This window comes from Heterodontus francisci, chromosome 14, assembly GCF_036365525.1.
Source record: "Heterodontus francisci isolate sHetFra1 chromosome 14, sHetFra1.hap1, whole genome shotgun sequence".
In the NCBI taxonomy this organism is placed as follows: Eukaryota; Metazoa; Chordata; class Chondrichthyes; order Heterodontiformes; family Heterodontidae; genus Heterodontus; species Heterodontus francisci.
Window position 1 is genome coordinate 42,090,108 of NC_090384.1, and position 15,806 is coordinate 42,105,913.

A 15,806-nucleotide genomic window follows, 5' to 3' on the forward strand; every position below is an offset into this window, starting at 1 on the left:
ACAATGTTAGTCTCATTCCATGAGCAAACTGAGTTAGTGATCTCAGTCTCACTAAGGAGTGGAGTTGGTGGATATCGGGAGTAGCAAGCCCTGTTGGAATAAGTATTAATTTGAAGGTCAGCGTGTACACAGTGCTGTCCTGGTGCCTCTCATCATTAACTTCTCTCTCCTCTCTGCAGTCACAGTATGTCTTCCTGAACCAGTGCGCAATGGAATACATCAGAGCAAGCAAACAGAAAAACAACGATGCGATCTATCAAAACACACCTGCTCTCATCTACGAGAATACCTCCGCCATCCGAGCTGCTCAGGTGGCCAATGGCCACGCGCTTTAATGGAAAAGTCCTCAGAGCCTCCTTTTTAAATTCAACTGCACCCTTCACTAATTTTATTTTGTAAATTATAAATGTACTTTATTTTAAGAGGAATATATATATTATATTCATTTGGTAAGATATGTTTAAAATTTCAGTCCTTTTAATGCTGATTTGTTTTTTCAAAATATAAAAATTCTCTGGAACAATGGCTGAGAAATGCCTTCTGATGATTTCAGGAATACTTTGAAACCTTTGAGAATCTTGCACATAATTCATTGCAAATATGGCCCCTTTCAAGGGTGTCATACTGATATTTGACACATGCATTCTCCTTGTGATTTCACTTTAAAAGTGGTCTTCTATTGATGACACTGGTTGGTGTGTGAAATGGTGATTGTCTTGGTCAGAATGTCTCAAAACTATTCCCATCCTACAGGCAGTTATATAAACTTATTAAATTATCCGAATCGTGATATTTGAGGCATGATCTCACCTGAATCTAGCGCAAGCTGTGATGTTGATCCCTTAAATGTCTTCACCAAACCTGCCGAGACATTAAAGCCACATTTTACAATGATTGCTTTATTCAAATCAGGCCCACAGATCAAAAAGGAGCCATTTCTCCAAAGATATCTAGTACCATGGCATACAGTGAAGTGGGAAACTGTTTTCTAAACTGACTAATCATCAGCATTGACTGGATCACTTAGCATGCCTTGTGTGGTAGTTATTTAAATGTGGTGTTTCTAGGTTACGTGATGAATTAATATTCAGCATGCAGTTCAGCAGTAGAATTAATATACAATCAGCCTGCAAGTTAGTCACCTATCCAAACAGAGGTGTTTCTCTCACTGTTTGAATAAACTACCAGTATGTTTTACTACACCAGGCTTTACTGATGAATGTTCTGAGCCTTGCACCCTTGTTAATAGACAAAACAGCAACACGAGGCAGTTTCGACAGCAGAGAAGACAGCACGTGTGTGCACCCGCTGAATGACTAGCTGAATGTAAAGTTGCTTCTGCATTCAGACGTCTATAGAGTAATGCATAAAAACTGAATGAAATTTAATATTTTCAACACTGATTCATGTTTGAATTGAGCTTTTAAAGAATATATCTTTGAGAGGTGAGAGGTGGTTGGATCTCTGAGTTCATTGCCGAGAGGATAGTGAGAGATCTCTGAGTGATTGCGGGGTGACTGTTGAGACGAGGTGAGGCCTCTGTGATACTTAAGCAGTATCTATTCCATATGCATTTGTTTAAACGTTTAAAGAGTGGAGTATGTAAATTTTGATTTAATCTTAAACTTGCAGTGTAAAAGTGATTGAACTTCTCAGTGTCAGTGTATTTTACAGCCTCATGTTTAATCGTAGCCTAATTTCAGTGCATCTGATGTGATCTATTTTGAATTTGGACAGTTATGTATTTGTCAGACTTTAGTCCTACATAATTGGGATGAATAAGGGAAAGTCAGCATACCACAGCCAAGTATTATCACTTGCAATTCATACAATATTTAAGACATCATTACACCTGGAGCATTTATTTTAAATTTATGCTGTTATTACAAAGAGCTTTGAATGGAACAGCACATTTTATTCAGGGCTTTGTAGGGCCACCACATCACTGGAAAATGCTGTACAGGGATGGGGTTGACCTTTTGACCATTGTCACTCATTCTTTCCAAACCATTACCTGTCAGATTTTCAGCTACTGAGTAATCTCTCCTGGGTAGTGCCACTTACGGAGCTTGTCATGTCTGGAAATGGTGAGCTGTTTAACCTTTTTTGGGAAGGTGGAATAATTGAGAAACTCAAAGCTAGGCCTGAAATTTTATGTAGAAAAGGACTGAGCAGTAAAACCATGCCAAATTGCAACCTAAAGAAGCTGGAACAATCAATATCTATAATGCATTTGGAAACAAATTGGAGCTGACTCACTTGTACATCAGTTTATGGAGTGTGAGTGAATTGTGTTTGATATTAGCAGTTAGTGCTAGCCTGATTCAATTTCCATTCAAGACATTACAAACTGATGCATACTTAGTGAACTTTTCATATGTCATTTAAAACTGAGAAGGGGTGAGTTATTAATGGTCATGGGGTAATTTGCTTTACATTCTTACCTACTTGCAGAGAAATGATGAAAGTGATGAGACAAGATGGTGAGGCCCAACTAGATCTGACTATGTACAAGAGCTGTTTGCTCCTAGGACTAATTCTCACTGTCAGGCTCTCCCTCCATGTGCAAATCTGGTCCAAATCCAGTTGAGGGAGGTTGGAACGCTGATCAAATCAAGTAGTTACAAACAATTTTTAAACTGCAAATGTCCAAATATAACATGATACTGTATTAATACTCTCCTGTGGAATGTCTTGACCCTTGACTACTGCGGCTACTTGATTTTTTTGTATACTATGCACTTTAGCTGGTTTGTGTGTGCATCCTACTGATTCCAGTCAGCCACCTCTTTACGATGTATGGGACAGGTATTCATGAGTTGCTTCACAGAGGAGATTTGTGTCTAAGTCGGCTGATGCAACTATGTGTCTTGCATGCTCATGTGTTGCCTCCTGCATCCCCTCCCCCCCCCCCCCCCCCCCACCCATGCAACCCCCACCCCCACCACCCTATTGAACATTTTGGAATCAAATGCAAAGGGACAAATGTTTATTCACTGTTTATCTTCTGAATCAATGAATAGAAATTGTAATTTTTATAATTTATTTTTTTCAGTGCATAACTTGCAGTGGGTCCTGATGTCAGCTTGCAGCATGTGGCACTGCTCTGCGGTACTGACAATATAAGCACTGTACTATGCACGGTGTTTGAACTGAAGGTTAGAATGTTGACACTGTAGACATTTTGTTTTCTCCCAGGTTTGTCTCCTGATGGTGCTGATTCTAGCAGATCCACAAGCACTCGCAGCGCTCAGGAACCTCACCTAAATAGTCATGACAGTCAAGCCAGATTCTGCCCTCATCTCCTGTCCACATATGCACTTTCCAGCAGGAGTCACTGGAGCAGGAAACTTAGGATAGATTTTATTTCTTCACCCCCGCACCACCAACCCCCACCCCCCAACCTAGCTGTGATGAAGTCCTAACTGCTTTCTGGCTGAGATTAGTAGCTCATCACAGATTGGGTCTTTCCAATTCAGTTCGGCTGTGTCCTGCACTGAGTGATACACATAGGTCTCCTTAGATAATTTTCACACGTCTGCAGCAGGGATTCATTACATCTGCCTTATTTATGACTTGAATCCTACCCTCAGTTGTCATTTCTCTTCAGTGTCATCCTGCTGGTCCTCTTCTGAGCCTCTGGAGGGCAGACTTTGAAGTAGCAGATTCCACCATCTTAAGGAAGAAGGAACTGAAAATACACCGAGGTACCTGCTGTTTTCCTGACAGCTGATAGAAGTAGCATTGGGAGGGGACAAATTTGAGATGATTTGTTGCGGGAGAACAAAAAGAAAAGATGTTTAAGAGTTCTTTTAATGATGTTTGCATTTGCATAACATCCGCAGAACTTGAGCCCTAATCTGACTTTGTCTAGTTTTCTGATTTACATGCAGAAAAAATCTGTCCGCTGTCAGTTGGCATTTTCGTAATTCCGTTACAGATGAAGAGCAGTAAAAGTGGAAGGGGCTGTAGGAATAGAGCACAATGTCAAAAATTCATAAGCAGCAGCACTGTGGAGATATGGTAGATGTGAAAGACATGGTGAGGGAGGAAGAAGCCATATGCAACAGCACTTTCTATCAATCATTGTACTAGATAGTTTAACTTTAAACTAGATGTATATATATTGGATAATATGTAGCAAATGCACTGGATGCATCTTTGGGAGAAATCATTTTATCCCATCTGTTCACTTCTATTCATAGAAAGGGACTGGTAATTTTATCAGATGTGGAATTATATTTTTCTGTGGTTTTGTATGATTCTTTACACTGGCGGCAATGGTAGGGATTGCATTAATGTGATTACCTGATATAGCTCCTAAATCAATCAGTGATCCTCTATTTTGAGCTTTCTGTGTTACAATTTAATGATGTATAAATCTTATTTTCTAAGTAATGTACAAGGATAAAAGTTACCATTAAAAATGATCTTTTTACCCTTTGGCCTCGTCTTTGGAAGTAAGAGCAAGGATTGAATGACCAGTACTGGAATGATTTCAGAAGTTCTAGTTTGGAAATGTTGCAATCATGCACACATTTTTCGGGGTTCGGGGCAACCTACAGGGAATTCTACCCTGCATCTAACTCATGTTGTATCTGACCTTGGAGTGTTTGATGGCCACTATAGATGAAACTTTACTCTCGTCACTCTCTGCAGCGCTGTCACATCCAGTCTTCAATGGTGGTGGAAAATTAAACAACAAACTGTAGGAGGAGGCTCCATAAACATCTGCCACACTCAATGATGGGGGTGCCCAGCACATCAGTGCAAAAGACAAGGCTGAAGCATTTACAACCATCTTCAGCTAGAAGTGCCAAGTGCATGATCCATCTTGGCCTCCTCCTGAGGTCCCCAGAATCACAAATGCCAGTATTCAGCCAATTTGATGCACTCCATGTGCTATCAAGAAATGGCTGAAGGCGCTGCATACAGCAAAGGCTATGGGCTCTGACCATATCCTGGCTGCAGTACTGAAGACTTGTGTTCCAGGGCTAGCCGTGCAGGTCCAGAACAGCTATAGTACTGGCATCTACCTGACAATGTGGAAAATTGTCCCGGTAGATTCCATCCACAAAAAGCAGGACATATCCATCCAGCCAATTATCGCCCCATCAGGCGACTCTCCGTCATCAGCAAAGTGATGGAAGGTGTCATCAACAGTGCTATCATGCGGTATTTACGCAGCAATAACCTGTTCACTGGCGTTCAGTTTGGTTTCAGCCAGGGCCATTCAGCTCCAGACCTCATTACAGCCTTGGTCCAAACATGGACAAAAGAGCTGAATTTAAGAGGTGAGACGAGAGTGACTGCCCTTAATGTCAAGGCAGCTTTTGACCAAGTGCGGCATCAAGGAGCCCTCACAAAATTAAAGTCAATGGGAATTGGGGGTGGTGGGGGGGGGGAGCTCTCCACTGGTTGGAATCATGCTGAGCACAAAGGAAGATTGTTGTGATTGTGGGAGACCAAATATCTAAGCCCCAGGACATCGCTGCAGGAGTTCCTCAGGGTAGTGTCCTAGGTCCAACTATCTTCAGCTACTTTATCAATGAGCTTCCCTATATCATAAGATCAGAAGTGAGGATATTCACTGATGATTGCACAATGCTCACTACCATTTGCAACTCCGCAGATACTGAAGCAATCGGTGTCCACATGCAGCAAGACCTAGACAACATTCAGGCTTTGGCTGAGAAGTGGCAAGTAACATTCATGCCACGCAAGTGCCAGTTCCAACAAGAGAGAATATAGCCATCTCCTGTTGACATTCAACAGCATTACCATCACTGAATTCCCCATCATCAACTTCCTGAAGGTTGCCATTGACCAGAAACTTAACTGGATCAGCCATATAAATACTGTGGCTACAAAAGCAGGTCAGAAGCTGGGATTTCGGCAGTGAGTAACTCACCTCCTGACTCCCCAAAGCCCGTCCACCATCTACAAGGCACAAGTCAGGAGTGTGATAGAATACCCGCCACTTGCGTGGATGAGTGCAGCTCCGACAACACTCGAGTAGCTTGACATCATCCAGGACAAAGCAGCCCACTTGACATTCACTCCCTTCGCCACAATTACACAGTGGTAGTAATGTGTACATATACAAGATGCACTGCAGAAACTTGCCAAGCTTCCTTCGACAGCACCTGCTAAAACAGCAACCTCCACCATCTAGAAGGACAAGGGCAGCAGATGCATGGGAACAACAACACCTGCAAGTTCCCCTCCAAGCTACACCATATCCTGACTTGGAACTATATCGCTGTTTCTTCACTGTCGCTGGGTCAAAAACCTGCAACTCCTTTCCAAACAGCACTGTGATCCACAGGGTTGCTGAATAGGATTAGCAATGGAGGTCCCTTGCTCAGTTTCCCATTCTCTAGCCCAAGGAGCTGAGGTCAGGTGTAGCACCCTCTGGTGCCATTCCAGCTGAGACCAGCTATAGACATACAGTTGTTAATGGGAGACCCAGTCAGTGGGCTGAATTTTAAGGGAACGACGTGGACAGGAACAGAGGCATAGTGGGGTCATAAAATCAAGATGCGACATGTCAGCCAGGAAGTCTGACATCATGGCATTCCATCCCGATTTTGTTGATGGCAGCAAATATAGAGGACGAAGGTCTGGCATTGGGAGGTAATTACGATACTTTTGAGGCCAATTGAATGTGATTTTATGGACTGGATTGGATTTTTCAAATGGCGCACAGGTTTCACAGGGCTTCAGAGGCTTGCCTCTTTCAAGGAGGCGCTATGGAGACGAGAGAGCACGGCTGCCTGTGAGGGGAGGCCATGGGGAAGGCAGGGTGACGAAAGGAGGTGTCATGCTCCCAGAAGGAACAGTGATGAAATATGAAATGGACTGGAGGAATTATGAAATAAAAGCCAACTGTTGAACTGAACCACAAGATAATGGCCACATTTGTGCCACAGATAAAATGGAGTCGAGGTCAGGTGATCCCTCCTGTATTGTCAATAAACACATCTGTTGAAAATGAAACACGTTATCTACATCTGAATTAGCTTTGAGAAAAAAAACATTGAAATGGAAAATAGCTCATTCCATGCTGATAACTCATATCTGCAGGAATGGAGCTAACAAAGACTTTTGCAGACCAACTGACTCCAAAGCCAAGGCCATAGTAATAGATGTGAAGTAGCACCTATTTATCAAAATGGATCACATTCCAAACCCATCATGTAACAATGGTTCCCATGTCCTGGAACATTGTATGAATTGCTCCAGGGGAGAAGAGCCCTTAGTCACCTGACTGATATCCCAACTTGACAAGTTGCTACCTTAAAGGTATTTCTCTGGAGAGAGAGAGAAGCAGAACAGCCAGAGAAGGTTTTTTCCAGCCAGAACAGCTGTGAATCCGTTTCAGCTAAGCAGGACTGACAGCATTTTCTAACTACTGCAGCAGAGAAATTGCAAGGTGACTTTGGAACTCCCCCACCTGTAAAAGTGAACTAGGATTTCCACCATTGACTTCGGATTAAGGCTTAACCACAACGAGCCTGCAATACTTCATCCTTTTCAAGACAAAAAACTTGCACCATTGAAAGATTTCCTCCCAAAAAACTTTGAAAACAAACTATTTTACCACAATTGAACTCTATCTTTTCTTGTGTCTGTGTGTGTGAGAATGTGTGAGGTTGTGAACATTTTTCAGTTATTGTGTAAAATACACAAAAACCTGGCGTTAGTCTATTTATTTGACCCTTAAAACATTAACAATAGTGTTTTAGTCCCCATCTGAAGTCAGTTGAGAGATGAAAAGTGGAAGTCACCCACACCACCTCCCACCTGTCAGGAACAGATGGTATGGCACATTGAGTGAGAGGAAGTTTGTTTGAACTGTGGGGGGGGCCATTGCAAGGGGAACAATGGGCAAGTAACACCTGAGCAAGGTTCACAAGTGGGGGCTAGAAGGGGGGGTGGGGGGGCACTGGCAGGGAAGGAATTGCTTTCTGGGAGGGGGCCACCCAGCATAGGCCTCAGTCATCCAGACTTTGGGGGGGTCCCATTGAAGATGAGATGCAGCAGAGCAGGAAGGATAGAGGGAGGGCCAGGCACCTGCAGTGGCACTGCAGCAACTTGTAAGCCAGGTGGTCAGCATCAACCTCCAGATGGTGAAGGGCACAGAAGAGAGAGAGAGGGAGCTGCCCCACGCAAAAGGAGCTACCCTCCAGAGAGGGTCTACAGGTGGAGGCTCAGCTACCTGCAGATGTCCAAGAGGCAGTGCCAATGAAAATTCCGCCTTTCCAGGGAGGTGGTCATGATGCAGGATGATCAGTGCCCCAGGGGACTTGGTGGGAATCCAGTGCCAGTGGCCTGAACGTCCATGCCTCTGGATAATTCCAGGGATCTACTGTGGCTATGTGTGAGCTCTCAGTCAGTAGCCCATCGGTGCATCAAGGAGGTCACCAATGCCCTTTTCAAGAGGGCTGGTGACTATGTGCGCTTCCACACCAATCCCAATTCTCAGGCTGAGAGGGCCATTGGGTTCGCAGCCATCGCTGGATTCCCCCAGGTGCAGGGTGTCATCAACTGTATCCATGTGGCCATCAAAGCTCCTGAACATCAGCCAGTGGCCTTCATCAGCAGGAAGAGCTTTGACATCTTCAATGTACAACTGGTCTGTGACCACCGTAAACAGATTCTGCAGCTGTGCACACACTTCCTGGAAAGTTGTCACGATGCCTACATTTTGGTGCCAGAACGTTTCTGGCCTCCCGCCTTCAGGGAGGGACCCTTGGAGACAAGGCCCACCCACTAAGGATTTGGCTACTGACACCTCTGGGGAGCCTACATACAGACGAAGAGGAGAGTTACAATGCCTGTCAGTAGACAATGCGAGCTACCATTGAGCAGGCCATTGGTCTGCTCAAGACGAGATTCAGCTGCTTAGATTGATCTTGTTCAGCCCTTCAGTATGCTCTGGTGCAGGTCTCGCATATCGGCATGGTCTGCTGTGCAGTGCACAATCTGGCCCTGCAGAGAAGAGAGCCGATGAGCAATGAGAAAAGTGAGGAGTGGACTGCCTCCTCAGACAATGAAGAATCAGAGGCGGAAGATGGGCAAGCCATGCCAGATGAAGGACCCCAGGGAAAACAGGAGAGTGACCATGAGGCATGTGCAGGGAAGCTCACGATGCACTAATGCATTTTTGTTTCCTTTGATCCTTACTGCCAGGTGTAGGCTGACCAATAAAAACCTACTTTTATGCAGCCATGTTGGTGCCTTCCTTCCTTAAGGATGCACTGGCTTATTGAACATTTGTGCAGGACAGAGCTGGTCAGGAGCCAGAGCTGACCCCTTGCAGCATGTTGTATACCTTCCAGCCTCTTCACAGAGGCTGGGCTGCAACCAAAGGCCAAAGGCTTGACGGAAGAGAAAGGGGGGTAGTCTATGTTTAACTGCAACGATTTATTAACATTCACACTAGACCCTTCCCTTTGTATGTGAAAGACACACTTACTCATGATAATCCCATGATTCTATGTGCACTCTTCATTTTCATATGTGAACTCCTACAAGGTGCTCCCCCTGTGTGGTCAGCTGAGGTAGAGACAGGCTGCTGACCTTGCTGCCCTTGGCTAGAAATGACCTTGGCCATTCTCTGGATGCCTTAGGCCTGGAGGGCCCCGGCTTGCTGAGAGCCTCCTGCACAGAAGCAGTACCACTCTCTGTAAGCAGGGATGAAAGAGGATCTGGTGATCCTGTGACAGAGGAGCAGCTGGCTGAACCAACAGCACCCTGAGAGGGGCCCCCAGCTGCTGGAGGCAGCCGGTCCTCCAGCCTAGCATGGCAGATCTCTGCCTCCCAGCTGACCTGAGAGTGCAGAGGACTGGGTGGTGATTCCAGGTCCCCTGTCCCCTCCTCGCCTTGGAACTGCTGCCTTGCACCCATGGTCAAGATGAGGGAATGCAGGTCTGCACGAATGTCCTGCAGACATTGAGTGCTCCAATGGATGTGGCTCTCCATTAGAGCTACCAATTTGTCAATGGAGGACGCCACTCATGCACCAGTCAGAGACAATGCCAGATGTTGCCAGACCTCTCGCTGGTGTTTTTTCCATTTGTTCGCAGGATGTGGGTGTTGCTGGTTAGGCCAGCATTTGTTGCCCATCCCTAATTGCCCTTGTGGGTGGTGGTGGTGAGCTGTCTTCTTGAACCACTGCAGTGCTTGGGGTGTAGGTACACCCATAGTGCTGTTAGGAACAGAGTTCCAGGATTTTGACCCGGCAACAGTGAAGGAACGGCGATATTGTTCCATGTCAGGATGGTGTGTGGCTTGGAAGGAACTTACAGGTGGTGATGTTCCCATGCATCTGCTGCCCTTGTCATTCTAGGTGGTAGAGGTTGCATGTTTGGAAGGTGCTGTCGAAGGAGCCTTGGTGAGTTGTTGCAGTGCATCTTGTAGATGGTACACACTGCTGTGACTGTGCATCAGTGACGGTGGAGGGAGTGAATTGAAGGTGGTGGATGAGGTGCCAATCAAGTGGGCTGCTTTATCCGAGATGGTGTTGAGCTTCTTGAGTGTTGTTGGAGCTGCACCCATCCAAGCAAGTGGAGAGTATTCCATCACACTACTGACTTGTACCTTGTAGATGGTGGACCTACATTGGGGAATCAGGAGGTGAGTGACTCACTGCAGAATTCCTAGCCTCTGACCTGCTCTTGTAGCCACAGCATTTAAGTGGCTGGTCCAGTTCAGTTTCTGGTCAATGGTGACCTCCCAGGATGTTGATGGTGGGGGATTCAGCCATGGTAATGCCATTGAATGTCAAGGGGAGATGGATAAATTCTCTCTTGTCTGAGATGCTTGTTACCTGGCATTTGTGTGGCATGAATGTTACTTGCCACATCAGCCCACGCCTGGATGTTACTCAGGTCTTGCTGCATCTGGGCACAGGCTGCTTCAGTATCTGAGGAGTTGCGAATGGTGCTGAACATTGTGCAACCATCAATGAACATCCCCACTTCTGACCTTATGATGGAGGGAAGGTCATTGATGAAGCAGCTTAAGATGGTTGGGTCTAGGAAACTACCCTGAGGAACTCTTGCAGTGATGTCCTGGGACTAAGATGATTGACCTCCAAAAACCGCAACCATCTTCCCTTGCGCTAGGTATGACTCCAACCAGTGGAGAGTTTTCCCCCGAATCCCATTGACTCCAGTTTTGCTAGAGCCCCTTGATACCATATGTCAAATGCTGCCTTGAAGTCAAGGGCAGTCACTCTCAGCTCATCTCTGGAGTTCATCTCTTTTGTCCATATTTGGAGCAAGGCTGTAATGAGGTCAGGAGCTGAGTGGCCCTGGCAGAGCCCAAACTGAGCATCACTGAGCAAGTTATCACTGAGCAAGTTATTGCTGAGCAAATGCCCTTTTATAGCACGGTCAACGACCCATTCCATCACTTTCCTGATGATCGAGAGTAGACTGATAGGGCAGTCATTGGCCAGGTTGGATTTGTTCTGCTTTTTGTGCACAGGACATACCTGGGCAATTTTCCACATTGACAGGTAGCTGCCAGTGTTGTAGCTGTACTGGAACAGCTTGGCTAGGAGCACAGCTAGTTCTACAGCACATGTCTTCAGTACTATTGCAGGAATATTGTCAGGGCCCACAGCCTTTGCAGTATCCAGTGCCTTCAGCCATTTCTTGATATCACATGGAGTGAATTGGATTGGATGAAGACTGGCATCTGTGATGCTGGGGTCCCCAGGAGGAGGCAGAGATGGATCATCGACTCGGCACTTCTGGTTGAAGATGGATGCAAATGCTTCAGCCTTGTCGTTTGCACTGATGTGCTGGGCTTCCCCATCGTTGAGGATGGGGATATTTGTGGCGCCTCCTCCTCCTGTTTAGTTGTCCAGCATCATTCACGACTGGATGTGGCAGGACTGCAGAGCTTAGATCTGATCCGTTGGTTGTGGGATCGCTTAGCCCTGTCTATTGCATGCTGCTTCTGCCGTTTGGTGCGCAAGTAGTCCTGTGTTGTAGCTTCACCAGGCTGACACCTCATTTTTAGGTATGCCCGGTGCTGCTCCTGGCATGCCCTCCTGCACTCTTCATTGAACCAGGGTTGGTCTCCTGGCTCGATGGCAATGGTAGAGTGTGGGATACGCCGGGCCATGAGGCTACAGATTGTAATTGAATACAATTATGCTGCTGTTGATGGCTCCCAGTGCCTCATGGATGCCCAGTTTTGCATTGCTAGACTAGTTCGAAATCTATCCCATTTAGCACAGTGGTAGTGCCACACAATACGATGGTGGGTACCCTCAATTTGGAGACAAGACTTCCACAAGGACTGTGTGGTGGTCACTCCCACAATACTGTCATGGACAGATGCATCTGCGACAGGTAGATTGGTGAGGCTGAAGTCAAGTACATTTTTCCCTCTTGTTGGTTCCCTCACCACCTGTTGCAGACCCATTCGGGCAGCTCTGTCAATAGTGGTGCTACCGAGCCACTCGGTGATGGACATTGAAGTCCCCCACCCAGAGTATAGTTTATGCCCCTACTACCCTCAGTGCTTCCTCCATGTGGTGTTCAACATGGAGAAGCACTGATTCATCAGCCAAGGCGGGGGATGGGGGGAGCGGTGGTAGGTAGTAATCAACAGGAGGTTTCCTTGCTTTGACCTGATGCCATGAGACTTCATGGGGTCCGGAGTCAATGTTGAGGACTCCCAGGGCAACTCCCTCCCAGTATACCACTGTGCCACCATCTCTTGCGACAAGACAGAGATGGTGATGGTGGTGTCTGGGACATTGTCTGCAAGGTATGATTTTGTGAGTATGACTATGTCAGGCTGTGGCTTGAAGAGTCTGAGGGACAGCTCTCCCAACTTTGGCACAAGTCCCTAGATGTTGGTAAGGAGGACTTTGCAGGGTCAACAGGCCTGGGTGTTCCGTTGTCATTTCCAGTGCCTAGGTCGATGCCAGGTGGTCCATCCGGTTTCATTCCTTTTCTTAGACTTTGTAGCGGTTTGATACGACTGCCAGGCCATTTCAGAGGGCATTTAAGTGTGAACCACATTGCTGTGGGTCTGGAGTCAGATGTAGGCCAGACCAGGTAAGGACGCAGATTTCCTTCCCTAAAGGACACTAGTGAACCATGAGTTGTAGCATTTCCTGTGATGCTGCTGACATCAGGGGCACATGAACCAGTGCATAGCATGGGCCGGGTCTCAGCATGGGCTATCACAGCCTCTGTCAGCTGCTCAGGTGCGTATGTACTGTGCTCACCAGGTTGTGTGCCTGATATAAACCCAAGTGCAAACCCACCAAAGTGCGAGTATCTGATCTGGTGGAGGGTTCAGGAGTATGAGGTGCCGATGGACCCTCTGAGGCTCCTCCCTCCCCATCGGAGTTGGCAAGCTCTCCCATAGTCTTGGAGAATCTGATTTGATGCATTTCCAACACTGCGCCCAGGTCCGGTGCATTACCTTAAGGTTTGAGACCTCCTCCATCATCTCCATCCAGGCTGCCTTGGTCAAGCAGGATGGTCTTCTGAGACCACCTGCAGGGAAAAGGACCTCCCGCCCATCCCAGACGGCCTGGGTGAGAACCTGCAGAGAGGTATCAGTGAACCTTGGGGGTGGGTAGTCCTTGTTACCTTGCATAGTTATGGGTGTTGCCGGAACAAAAACAAAAATATGAGGGTGAGTTGGTGCTGGGGTGAGAGAAAACACGAAGGAAGAACCAGGAAATAAATGATCAGCTATTTTAATGGGTTTATTAGCAGACGTATCAAAAACACTAAGGCTGCTGATCCTTCAGGCTTGCAACGCCAAATGATTTATAGCCATGTTGTTCATGGTGCTTTAAAGAATGATGGTGGGTTCCACAAATGAAAGTCCGTCCCTGCCGCATGATCGCACGTGTCTCCCCCAGCCTATCACCGGACCTTTAATTTACATTTACCGCGTAAAAGGGCGGAAGTGCTGCCAACTTCCGGTTCCGCCATCGGAAACGCCGCACCACTCATAAAATACCTCCCTTTGTTGAACTTAATCATATTATGATCACTGTTAGATGATTGTTCATGCACCAATAGGCTGTTAATTAAACCTAGCTCATTACTCATTTTAATATGACATGCCGCCTTGTTGATCCTTGAACATCTTGCTCAGAAAACTATCCCAAACACGCTCAAAAAATTCACTACCTTCTGACATGCTAGTCTGCTTATCTCAATCTATCTGAAAGTTAAAATTCCCCATTAAAATCACTCTGCCTTTTTTACATGCTTATCTCATCTCTGCATTTATTCAATCTACCAGTGGGCCTATACACAACTCCCACAATAGTCTTAAATCCTTTTTATTTCTTAGTTCTGCCCATAAAGTCTCCACTACTTGCTTACTTCTCATTATATCCTCTTTTATCATTGAAGTGATTTTATCCTTCACTAAGGCTACTCTTCCCCTCTATCATTTTCCTTATCCTTTGAGTAGACCTTATAACCTGGTATGTTTAGTTTCCAGTCCTGACCCCCATCTTGCAGCCATACCTCATGTCATACCCTCCAAGTTGAATTTACAGCTGCAATTCATTCAAATTGTTCCTTATATTCCATGCATTTGTATAAAGAACAGGGCCACACCTGTCCTCCTGTTCTAATGTTTTACTCTGGCTGCCTTGTATTTTTTTTCTCTAATACTGGGGAAGAAATGTTATTCATAGTTACGCCTTGTTTCAAAGCCCATGTAGATTCTTGTTTTCACATGACAGAGTCTTAGTGTTTTGCTTTTTTATAAAACTGCTGTGAAGATTCTATAGCTGGATAACGCAGTATAGACTGAAAATAAAACCGGGATCGTTTGGTTTTGATGCTTCAGATACCAAATTGGTAGTTGTGTTTGGCTACATACTAACAGTGACTACACTTCAAAGTAAGTAAGTGGCCATGAAGCACTTTGTGACATCCCGAGGACATGGATAGCACAATACAAAACAAGTCATTGCTTTTTTTCAAGCTAAACCTTGGCAATGGGACAAAGGGACACAGGTTTAAACCATGGCCATATAGATATCTATCTTGAGATGTAGAATAACCAAGGGCAGAGCACTTGGAGGTAAGAGATGATTTAGACCTGTAAAATGACAATGCAAATGTAACCCCACTATTTAAGAAAGGAGCGAGAGAGAAAACTGAGAACTACAGACCTGTTAGTTTGACCTCAGTAGTATGGAAAATGTTGGAATCTATTCTAAAGGATGAGATGAGTGGACACTTGGAAAATAATGATACGATTGGGCAGAGTCAACATGAATTTGTGAAAGGGAAATCATGTTTGACAAACCTGTTGGAGTTTTTGAGGATGTTACTTGTAGTATAGATGAAGGAGAACCAGTGGATGTGGTGTATTTGGATTTTCAGAAGGCTTGTGATAAGGCCCCACACAGGAGCTTAGTAAACAAAATTAGAGCACATGGGATTGGGAGTAATATACTGCAATGGATTAAGAATTGGTTAACAGACAGAAAACAGAGAGTAGGAATAAATGCGTCATTCTCAGGATGGCAGGCTGTTACTAGTGGGGTACCGCAAGGATCAGTGCTTGAGTCATAGCTATTGACAATCTATATAAATGATTTGGATATTTGGATAAATCCCCTTGAAGCCTCCTTGCATCCTCCTCACAATTTACATTCCCTCCTAATTGTGCGTCATCAGCAAAATTGGAAATATTATTTGGACAGGCTGAATGAATGGGCAAGAACATGGCAGATGGAATATAATATAAATAAGTGTGAAGTGATCCACTTTGGTTGAAAAAAAACAGAAAGG

The 15,806-nt window shown here is 45.5% G+C and overlaps 1 protein-coding gene across 1 annotated transcript in view; it reads left to right on the forward strand.

Moving 5' to 3' along the window:
• Nucleotides 1–4,413, forward strand: part of ptprja (protein tyrosine phosphatase receptor type Ja) — a 192,527-nt gene extending 188,114 nt beyond the window's left edge. Inside the window, exon 33 of the mRNA XM_068046060.1 lies at nucleotides 180–4,413. Coding sequence (XP_067902161.1) covers nucleotides 180–335 — 156 coding nt within the window. The 3' untranslated portion in view covers nucleotides 336–4,413. The remainder of the gene's footprint in view (nucleotides 1–179) is intronic.
• Nucleotides 4,414–15,806: the final 11,393 nt, after the last annotated feature.